Here is a 12217-nt window from a genome sequence, read left to right as displayed (position 1 = left end):
GGTACATTAACAGAAGGCGGCATGCTTCTGGATTTTTAGGTTTAGTCTGGCACTTGTGTTCTTTGCATCACAATTATTTTTTATTTTTTGAGCAAATCTTGCAGAAACTATTAATTTGTGCATACTTTAGAGCTGCACTGTGTTTGTACTTCACAAAGATGAAAGGTGTACCTGGGAATTAATATTTACAGCATAAGTATACTATTAATGATACAAAAAAACCAACTATTTTTACAACCTTAAGGGGTACTGTGAAGAGTGTATATATATATATATATATATATATATATATATATATATATATATATACACATACATTTATTTTAATTACATAATAATATTACATATATAATATATTTTGTACAAAGCAATGTGCAAAGAAAAACAACAATCTTGACTTTTCAATGTATCCCATTTAAGGCCTTGTTCACATCTGTGTTCTGAAGCATATGCTATGATTTTCTATGATAAAGTCCTGGATTCCAAGACAGAAACACAACCATTGATTGGTCAATGGTGCCATTGATGGCTAGCATGTAAGGGATATAACACCAGCATTTTGATTGTTCTGCACCTATGACTGTGCAGAAAATGGAAACAATGACCTTGGTGTGAACATTGGCTATTGTGGACACTATGTAGCAGTTTACGAAGGTCTAGTCCTTTTTCTTTTTGCACCATTATTCCCTGCTTCTTTTCGGTACTGGTGTCTGCAAGAAAATACAGAACAAGTAGGATTAATAAGTGAAAGTATTCAAGCCACATAAAATTAGATTCATCATCACACTGCCTAGTGGAAAATAAAGAAAACCCAAGTAAAGATTAATTTGTATGGGAACAGTGCTTTTTTGTTTTCCAAAGCTGGTTGCCTGAAGATATGTATTCATTGAAGGCTATTCATTGAAGCCAAATGGGAGCTGCGAAAAAGTGTCTCTCCACTGTAGTAAATAAATGGACTAGCCCTTTTCGTTTTACATTTTGTCTGTAGGGTTGTTCACACAGTCAGGCTCAGTACTATAGTCTATACTATATAAAATACAGAGAAGGCAGTCATGTGATTGACGGACGCATTGAGCTGTGACTCTCTGTACTGGCCGGGACTTCATGCGTTTAGTCTTTTTTTTTTTGCCAACAAGCACAAGACTAAAATGCTGCCTTCAGGAAGGACACTGGACCTGGATTTCAAGTAAGTATGTAAGTAGTGTTTTAAAGCATGATAAAAAAAAAAGTTTTACATGGCCTGGGCTAGTATGTAAACAAGTACAGATTTCAGGAACTGGCATTGGTTTACAGAGCCTTTACGAGAGTCCATCTGCTGTGTGCTTTCACACCACAATTTCCCTATACCATGCACGGACACATAGGCTTCTTGTCAAAAAGGGATGCTGACATATCTGTGCACAGAGGGAGGCAGGCACCTGACTTTAAAGGGTTAAATGTAGTCACTAGCTGATTATATTTGGGCCATTATAGTCTGTGGGACCTGTGCTTTCGCTGTGTAAAGATACTATGGCACCCTGTTTTGACAGGCTGCTGACATCCATGTATCAAGGAAACTGTGATGTGAACATACCCTAAGAAATGCATCCGATTTTTAGTCCTAGTATCACATTTAACAGAGAAGGTTGCAATCCAGAAAAATAGGGAGTCACAGAAGTGATAACCTCCACAGTCATTTATATTACACTTTTTTTTCACAACTTGCATATATTTCTCAGACTATAAGCAAGGATGTGTTGAGCACCAGGAGGAAGGTGGTTAGGTTTGCTTTCCCACAGATTCATAGAAAACACTATTTTACATGGTTGATTTTTATGGACCTCAGCGCCTACTCACCGTGACTGCCATCTCCTCCCACTGTTCCACACTCTGCCGAAGGACGGTAGCCAGCCCTCATCAGTTGGGGCATTATGATCAAAATTGGCCCCCACTCTATTCGGAGGAAGCTTTTTCAAAGTCATCTTCTCCTCTGTTAAAACACAAAGTACAGAACATGCAGTAACTCTGTAACCTATGAGCTAAGCATTGAGAAGTGGACAGATCCTACACCCTGTGCTGGAGATTACTAGATTGTACTCAATAAACTGCTCTATAGGAAGACAAGCATGGAGACTACTGTTCCATCAGGAATGTTTGCTTTGCAGCTTATATAGTATTTGTCTAATGGACCGGTACACTCCTCCGGTTTCTTCTGTGCCCAGTTTAGACAATAACGTATTGTGTGTACTTACTGTGTTTTAAAAAGCCTTCAATCGATGGTCCTATATCTTGTGGATTTTCAGTGTCTTCATCAGGTAACATCCAGGGTGGAAGGGCACCTAAAATATTATGTCACAATTGTTAAAACTGTTCTTTATAGTATCATATAATACTAAAACAGCTTTTGTTATTGTATATCCTAGCAGGCAGAATATCTATAAAACTTATTCATAAGTGGCATGATAAAAGATCTAAACCTAAAGTCCCTATTACATTAAGTGATTATTTTTCAAATCAGGCAGATATCTCCTTGAGTAATAGAGTAAGCAATGAGCCACCGAACGAGCAAACATCAGCTAATCGCCTACTTTAAACCTGAGCCGCACGATTATTAAGCCGTGTAATAGGCTCTGTGAGCAAAAGTTGACTTAGCAGATCGGCGCTTGTTTCCATCGCGGGTCCTGCCATGTAATACAGCCTTTCTGTTGTGTCTTGCAAATACAGGTGCTAAATTAATCTGATATTGTCCTCTTGTCTCAAAAGATCAATTTGTGGGTATATGAAGAGGACAGATTTGTAGCAAGGAAAAAAAAAAAAAAAATGATCACGAGTTAGTGGCAGATATCCAAAACACTACTTCTGATCTCTATTGTGGATTTCCACTTTTTATGCCATGATAAGTAATCTGCATCCAAATCAGAATTCAAGTGGAAATTGCAATAATAAATGACTACACATGTGGAAGAATCCACACATGCAGAATCCTCGCAAAATGCACATCAGATTCAATTTCCACTGAAAACCCTTGGGGCGGATTCCCATGGAAAACAATGGATCATGCTTTTCTCATGCAGAATCTGCACCAGAATCCATGTGGAATCTGACCAGTGCACAAACTTTATAATTATTTTGTATTGGATTTAATGATTTATAAGAATCCCTAAACAGATTTTGTCCTGAAAAATCTAATTGACTTGAATGATAATGAAGGCTGTGCTCACAGATTCATGTCCCCATGTGACCCTTGATCCCGCAATGTGCAAGTTTTACTTCTTACCTGTGTGAACATTCCCCTTGTCAGACATCACCTATGGAGACAAAGAATCAGTAACGTTATATAGTGGATTCCACTGAGTATGCAGGTTCAAGATGTGTAGAACATTTCTGACGTATCTTCTTTTAAATAGAAGCTATATATCTGTTAGCGGATTCCTGCAGGCCCACCTTCTCCAACCTACAGGGATCAGCTTTTATTTTAGGAAGCCATGTCTGGCCATACCTTTCCCCAAGCTGACCACTGGAGAAATAATTGAGCATTACTGGCAGTTCAAGTAAGATAAAGATAGGCTGTTGTGTACCTGTCATACATGTCAAAATTTTTTCTTGGTCAGGGCCTAATTGTTCAGACCCGGACCGACAAATAGGATGGATGCAGTCTGCTGCCTGATCTGTGTCAATGAGAAAGGAGTTTCCCCATAGACTTTAATTATGAAGCCATTTTGTCACGTGAAACAGAGCCGGGAGAGGACTGCGCTGAGCACAGATTCTCAAGGCTCATTTTTACGTTTGGTTGCGGTCTGAACACTCAGACCCCCACCGTTTGACCTGTCTCTGAAATGTCAAAATTTTTATTTCATGACAGTGCCTCTTTAACATTTGGAGACAAATTCTAGAACTACAGCCCCCCTTTATGTTACCAATATGCCCAATTTGGGGAACCCAGTTTCATTTTTTAATTTCCATTTTCTCTTTACTTTTAATGTAAACAAATTTAAAGGGAAACTATCAGCAGGTCAAAAGAATCTAACCTGCTGATAGCTCCCTATTGTGCACAAGGCGCTGAAAATGAAGGTAAATTTCTTAACTAAGCATTTTGGTGGACTGGGGCCAGGATTACTACCTCTACTGCACAGATCTGGCCCGTCTGCTCTATTGATATTCATTACAAAGAGCAGAACAGTGCACTGGGGGAGTAGCCCCACCTCTAGTGCACTGAATGGCCTAATTAGCATAAATATATTTAACCTCTAAAAGCACAGAAACAGCATCAACATTTCATATAAAAGATAAGAAATGTTTCAATATCTTTTCCCTGTTTGTAAAGTAAATGCCAGATACTTTCTAGTTTTAGAGACTGCACCAAGCACAATATGTATATAGGTTTTATCCCAGTTTAGCATCTGTGTTTTCAGCCCTCCAACCATCTTAGAAGATATAGCTATATATATATATATATATATATATATATATATATATATATAATATATATATATATATATATATATATATAGATAATATAAATATATATATATATATATAGATAATATATATATATATATATATATATATATATATATATATATATATATATATAGATAATATATATATTAATATATATATATATATATATATATATAGATAATATATATATTAATATATATATATATATATATATATTAATATATATATTAATATATATATATATATATATATATATATATATATATATATATATATATATATATATATATATATATATATATATAAAAAAATAGTATTACCTGCTGACCAATAAAGGTGAGAGAAGCATCTGCCATGACTGGGGCTTCATTTGGAAGAGGCTGCTGGTTGCTGGGACCAGGGTTTTCAAAGTCTGCAAGTGATGTTATGCTAGAAACAGACAACTTTAATAAGTGAGCAAAATCTTGTTTTTGTGAAAAAATACTTACACATACAGTGACTTGTAAAAGTATTCACCCCCTTGACTTTTTACCTATTTTGTTACATTACAACGTGTTGAATGGTTTTTTTTTTTTTTTTTTTTAATCTGAACTGTGTGTGATGCATCTGAACAAAATAGTCTACATTTAATATTATTTATATATATATATATATATATATATATATATATATATATATATATATATATATATATATATATATATATATATATATATATATTATATATTACACACACACACACACACACACACACACACATATATATATACATACACACACACACAGTTTTCCCAAAAACAAGACAGTGTCATATAAATTTATGCTCCCAAAGATGCGCTGTCTTATTTTTCCATGAAGAAGAATTCACTCTTATTGGGAGATTTATCAAACATGGTGTAAAGTGAAACTGGCTCAGTTAGCCCGTGTAACCAATCAGATTCCACTTTTCATTCCTCATAGACTCTTTGGAAAATGAAAGGTGGAATCTGATTGGTTGCTAGGGGCAACTGAGCCAGTTTCACTTTACACCATGTTTTATAACCCCCCCCTTATTGTTTTACAAAAAAAAATAAAAAATTATATACAGTATAGTAATTTTCTTCACACCCTCCCTTATCCTCAGTGCCCCACACCCCCTGCCCTTAACGGCATTGTGGTGAAGGGTGGCGGCAGATGGCCTTATTTTCAGGGAAACAGGGTATATATGGCAATTGGTATGTTCCAATGTATTCATCTTTTGCTATAAAGCCACTAAAAAGTGGCTTTTCCTTCAGAAGTCACATACTTGGTGACATGAAGTCCACCTGCCAAGACCAAACTAGAACGCTACTCACATTCTATTAACGAAATCCATAAAATTAACTAAGAATTTGGATTTTAAAGACTCAAGTTCTGGAACATTTTTTCTTTGCGTGTCAATTTTTTTTGGCTGTCCCTAGGTGAGCTCCTTGCACGTCTCCTTAAACCATCCCAATGAAGGTAGTGAAGGTCTAGTGACCATTTTCATTTGTTTTATTATGAGCGTGATTATGGTTTAGGCAGTCTATGAACTCATAAAACCAATGACATAAGTGAACCTTCACACACGGCAGCTCTGCTGTAGTAATTTTTTTTGTCAGCCAAAACTGGAATAGAATCCCCCAAAATAGGACACTCGCACACAAACCATTCCCAGTAGTATCCACATCAAATGGGTCAAACAACTACGACTGAAAAAAAAACGTATTGATCAAAATGATTCTCCTTACCTGCATGGAACCTGTTCACTCTCGCTCCAGACTTCGTCCTCCGCTCCAGTAAGCTGGGTTTCAGGCTGAGTATTATTAAGGAATTATTAACATTTTTTCAATTAGTTTTTTTTTCCTTCTCAAATTTTAAAACTGAAAAACAATTCATTGCCTTATGGAGGTAGTTTGATAAATGAGTATGGTGGTCACCCAACTTTTCAAAATGGAAAAGAGGGTTCCTAAGTGTTGGAATTCATGATTTGTTCACATGGAGATAAGTTACCGTGTGTTAGGATTCTGGCTTTGCATTCTCTCCAGATTAAATACAAATGCTCGCTTAACTTACTAAAGCATGCATGTGCATAGTGTAAATCTGGACAGGCTACATGGAAGCTAGATGTTAAATTGTGATGATACTTTAGTACAGTGTTCTCTGCAGCTCTTTAGTGGTGGCATGGGAGTTGTAGTTTCCCTTCAGCTGGAGAGCCAAAGATTGGAGACCAATGCCCTGGTATATCCTACACGTGCTTGACCGGTGCTGAATTCTCAAGCTAAAAATTGATAGGGGTTAAAGTGTCACTGTAGTTATAACTTTCAAAATCTAAATCAACAGTAGATGTAATAAAAAGCAAGTTTTCAATTTAGATTTTTTTTTAAGTTATCATGGAAAACACGGCACTTCCTGTTTTCTGACTCTTTGAGAAAAAAAAAGATAAGAAAACAGGAAGTCCAGTGTTTCCCAGGCCATCTGAGCGCTCACAGAGAAGGCAGTCGTGTGAACAACTGACACATTAGACCGTGACTCTCTGTACTGGCCGAAATTCCTGTGTTTAGTCTTTTTCTCAAAACAGCACAAGTCTAAAAATCTGCCTCTAGGAGATTGGACCTCTATTTTCTAATAAGTCCAGCTTTGTTTTACAGCATGAGATATATATATATATATATATATATATATATATATAATGAATATTGCAAACTCTCTCTATATCACATCTACTGTTGATTTTGAAAGTTATAACAGTGACACTTTAAATGATGATCTGTTGGATATTCCCTATCCTGTAGATAGGCATAACCCCTTTAACTCTTAGACCTTTGCATAGAAAATTAGCTCTTTAAATCCAGTAGCTCACTGTATCCATATCACACATACACCCATAATCACACAAATGACCACCACCAATTTGTTTTATATGGATACTGTTCTGTGGCTCTCTTGAAACAAACCTCTAGGAGTGTCTTCAACATCTCCATCCTGGACTGTTCAGCTTCCCGAATCTGAGTAGCAATCTGAGAAATATTAAAAACAAAAAAACAAACTTAGAATTCCCAATTCTCTATTTGTTACAGCATCTCCTAACCATAATATACTATACACAGTACAGAACAAACAACTTTTTGAACATACTCGGCACTGCTAAGTCTTCCTCTGGTTTTACATGTCTCCAGGGACAATCCAAGCCCTAAAGACAGGTGGGATTACCAGCTCGCGACCACCAGTCCCATGACTGCCCACCCACCACTTTCACGGCTGACAGCGGTGGACCGGTTTCATAGCCAACCCGCTCTCAACAGCGTGACAGAGGGGTCAAACTTAAAACAAAAGCTATTTTGCAATTGTAATGCATATATTATTTGTAAATTATAGGCATCATAAGTATAGTTAAGGAGGCTGACCTGTGAGTCTCTGGGAAAAAAAAAACCTCACTATGAACTGGCCTTTTGCATATTCCAATACTGAAGATAATTAAAAAGGTGATTATATCTGATCACTAGTTACCTGCTTAACAAGAATGTTTTCTGTCTCCTCAAAGCTTTCCAAGGCTTTAGTGACAGATGACTTGAACCTATAGAGAGAAAAATAACACTAGTTATCTATGCAGTGCACATATGAAAGTAGCAAAACCATGTCTGTAAAATGTACCATCTGGAATGGAACTGAACAGCAGGTTATAGCACTCATAAATATACATATTTAAAGAATTTTTTTTATAAAATTATATACTTTATTTTTATAATTCATAAAGCTGTGTGCCACATCCAATGCCACCAGAGTGGTTGATCCCAAGCACAAGGCAATGTCTGTAAGGGAGCATCTATCACTTTCACAGATACTGTACAACACATAAAAAAACATTTCCACTTCTGTTAGACTAGAGATATAAGTGAAAAACAGCCTGCAGTGTAGTAACTAGTACCTACAGCAGGACATATCAGGAGTACAGCATAACGCTTCATGTAAGTTTATCCCAAATATCAATGTTATACCCGCAGTTGATCCAATGCAAGTCATACACGTTCTAACGCGTTTCCCCTGTTTTTTCCAGGTCAGGAGACCAGTATTGGGGTGATTGTAATGCAATATACAAGAAAATAACACAAATGTCTCTATAATAAAACATCTGCCATTGCTGCACTAAACAGATAGCAAGTGATGAGGTAGGTATGGTAACCAGCTTACAAGACTCGGAGCCTGTTTTCCATGAGCACAGGGTCCTGTGAGCTGGTTATCATACCTACCTGATCACTTGCTACCTATCTAGAGCCACTAAAGCAAATGTGTGGCATTCGATTACCAGTAACTGAAGAATTTGGATGCAGCCCTAAGGCTACCTAGCAAACATGCATACAGCTATAACCCATAGGCTGTATCCATATTTTCCAGGACTCCCCCCCCCCCATCACCGGTACTCATAAGCTATATGCTTGGGTTCATCTGAAACAGAGCATGCTCGAGGTTCACTCTTCTCTAATGCATATCAGTCTCCCTTTACACAATTTGTGAAAAAACTTACCGTTCATATTCATCATGTGTGAGAACAAAGTGCACCTTTAGCTTTACCTCCCCACAATGTGTCCACCAGTATTTGTTCACAGCTTTAATGTGTTCTGGTCTGTGAAAGAAATGGGCAACATATAAACATAGTTTTACTACTCATTTAAACATACTAGCAGCTACTTGTTCCTCTACATTGTGCAGGTCACATGTAGTACTCCATATCAGCACCTATGGTAAGGGTACTTGTACACATGTACATTATAAACATACAGCATTTATGCATATAAATCTGCAGTGGCAAATCCACACTAAATCATACTGATCGGCTGCTGTGGATTTTTAATGTAGAAACTGAAGCCAAAAAGGAAAATGTGTAACATATCTTAAGCATATATTGACATTCTGCATATTTTAAATCCACATTGTAGCTCAATTTCTCCTAAAATCTCATTCACAGGAAATCTGATAGTATATCCAATAAATGTAATCCATTTACCATAAATGCAGAAAAACTAAGGGCACTAACCATTCAATGTGATTTTTATTAATAGTGCAGTTTACGCATATGCGTGCTTCATCAGTCAGATGAAGTATGCATGTGCGTGAAACAGCAGCTACGTGTTTTTTTAGGTACTTGGCATTTCCAGCTTATCCTTGTATGCCCTTTAAGTTTTAAACTGCACTATTAATAAAAGAAAATTCTATTGGATGGTTAGTGCCCTCTCAATTTTTCTTTCTTTGAATATGCTACTATGCTTCTGCTCTCAAGAGAGTAAACACCTGCTAGTCATCATTATTGGCATTTTGCTTTTCACCTACCCCATTGCCCTCAATCAGCCTCAGAAGTGATAGTGCCAGTGGCTATTTCTCTATTCAAGTAACTGAACCCTTTAACATATACACAACTGTACCTGTACATGTGTTCCAGCATTCCTCCAAACAGAACAGTCAAGTTGCCATCACTTGTGTGTTTTATAACTTCTTCCTCGCAGCAGTAACACCAGAACTTTTGCTCATGTTCCTGGGGGTCATACTTTACCACTGTGGCACATTTAATCATTTTCCTGGCAGCTGCCACCTAGAAAGGAGGAAAATGTGAATTTACAGTATAACATACAAAGTGCTTTATACAGCATTGCTATAACACCCATGCTTTAGGTAAAGGCACCATAACAATCTGCTGATCAGTGGTGGAAAGCAATTGTCTAGTCATCTTTTCCCAATCAAAACATATCACTTATAGTAACAAAGGGTTGCTGCCCATTCACATGAATGGCATGCATGCAGTCTGATGCTATGTTCAGGCCATTAAAGTGACTGGATGCTGCAGTATATATAGGCACATATATGATGCATTAGCTACATACACCTGGCATACACTGCAATAACACTGTGTGAACCAGCTGAGGAAACATAGACTGTTTCATGAATTCCTAATAAGAAGCTCTTGATGAGCAGAACAGACACTGACTGCAGTCTATAGTATAGGATTATTTCCACTGTGTGAACATGTCCTTATGATACTCAGCACCATAGCACGGCTGCCTGCAGTGTCCCAAGCAATCTGTAAGCCGGATACATAGGACAGGCCAGGGAAGTGGGTCCTGCTGCCCTCCAGCGGTTACAAGACTACACTTCCCATCATGCCTGGGCAGCTGAAGCCTTAGCTCTGATGCATGATGGGAGTTGTAGTTTGGCACCATTTGGCGGGCAGAAGTCTCCCATCCCTCCACTAGACAGACATATAGACCTAATGCGGCACTGGAAGTCTCCTTTACCCCCGTGCTGCCTCACACTGCCGGGCACCCATGGATAACTGCCCCCTCGGCTGTAACAAGAAGCCCCCACAGTACAAGTACCGGAAAGCGTAAGACGCGCACAATAAGGTATTGTAGTCAGCGTGTCCTCTGTATATACATCACCTTATCACTGAAGGCCCGGAGGACTGCCGCTAGCCGCTGCCGGTGTCCCTTCTCGTAGACATGTTTCCTTCTGCCGCAGAACACCGCCCGGCGACACACCGCGCACTCGTACACCGCCATCACTGCCCGCCGGAAGCCCTGTTTGTTGTCTTTTAGGGTCAAGTGTGGCCACGCCCACTCCTCAGTGTCACGTGACTTCTCAGGAGCGAATTAGGACGCGCGCAGCGTTTTACGCCTGTATTGTTACAATCCACGTGGTAACAACGCGGCGTGTGATTGGTGTTGGGCACTTCCGTAAGGCTTATGCCAAACATTCATGTTTTTGTCTGTATTCACAGTTTGCGGTCTGAAGCGCTCTGAAATGCAGGCCTACGCGGTTTTCCAGATGTCAGTTACAAGAGGTTATATTGGTAGTGGTTATGCGGTATTGCAGCTAAACGGAAGTGCGGTTCTCCAGCGGAAGTCAATTAGAAAATGTGACCGCAGTCTGTTATGCAGATTATGAGCTGGCGTGGAGCCGCGCCTTGTTGTACTGTGAGGAAAAGGCTCCGGCATTACAATTATTCGGAGAATGACAGTGAATGTTAAAAGTCCTCACAATGGAGTAAACAGCCCAACATGGAACCTGGACATGATGAGACCCAGGGACTGTGCACAGTGTAAAAGATGTAAAAGATGTGTTTGGTATCACATTGACTCTTACGCCAAAGCACTGTGTAATGGGACTTATAGGGGATATTCAGCCTGATGATTACACTGCTCTGGGAATACAGTAGGTTCTTTACCAGGCCAGAAAAACCATTGCCTCTAAGTGGACACACTCCGACTCACCAGTAATAGGAGAATTTATACATAGAATGAATGCTCTGATTAGGCTTGAGAGGGGTGTGTATATGAAATGGAAATGTCTGAAAAAATATGGGGAAGGTGGATAGACACCCACGGGCTGCCGTCATCAATATTACATCGCATTTTTAGAAACCCATTTCAGGCGTCTTCTTTTACTGGAGTCATCTGCTTTTTCTTCTCCATCCAGCTGAACCACCACAACAATTTCTAGCTGCATCTGGTCTCTGCAGAACCTAGCAAACATCTTTGGCTGGATCAGCCTGTATGCAGTGAGTTCCCATAGTTCCAAATGCCAACTAGGACCCCTTCACACGTTCGGAAAAACCATCCGGATTTCCAGACCCATAGACTTTAATTAGTCACGGACACGCTTCCGGATTTTTCCGGAAGGGTGTCTGTTCCGGAAAACAGCCGGAAAAAATAGGACATGTCCTATTTTTGTCCAAAATTCCGGCCCGGACGCTCCCATAGAAGTTTATGGGAGCGCCATAATCATGGGC

General features: G+C 38.7%; 1 protein-coding gene across 1 annotated transcript; it reads right to left on the bottom strand.

Moving 5' to 3' along the window:
- Nucleotides 1–314: 314 nt before the first annotated feature.
- CENATAC (centrosomal AT-AC splicing factor) lies at nt 315–11030 on the bottom strand. Its single transcript, XM_069947194.1, has 11 exons — nt 10869–11030; nt 9858–10024; nt 8963–9061; nt 7948–8014; nt 7395–7457; nt 6189–6253; nt 4761–4869; nt 3257–3287; nt 2232–2318; nt 1837–1969; nt 315–710 (listed from the first exon to the last, which is right to left on the bottom strand). The coding sequence occupies exons 1-11, from the start codon at nt 10986–10988 to the stop codon at nt 647–649; spliced, it is 1005 nt and encodes a 334-aa protein (XP_069803295.1). The 5' UTR covers nt 10989–11030; the 3' UTR covers nt 315–646.
- Nucleotides 11031–12217: the final 1187 nt, after the last annotated feature.

This window comes from Dendropsophus ebraccatus, chromosome 12, assembly GCF_027789765.1.
Source record: "Dendropsophus ebraccatus isolate aDenEbr1 chromosome 12, aDenEbr1.pat, whole genome shotgun sequence".
In the NCBI taxonomy this organism is placed as follows: Eukaryota; Metazoa; Chordata; class Amphibia; order Anura; family Hylidae; genus Dendropsophus; species Dendropsophus ebraccatus.
The sequence above is the reverse complement of the archived record's forward strand: the minus strand, read 5'-3'. Positions and strand labels throughout refer to the sequence as shown.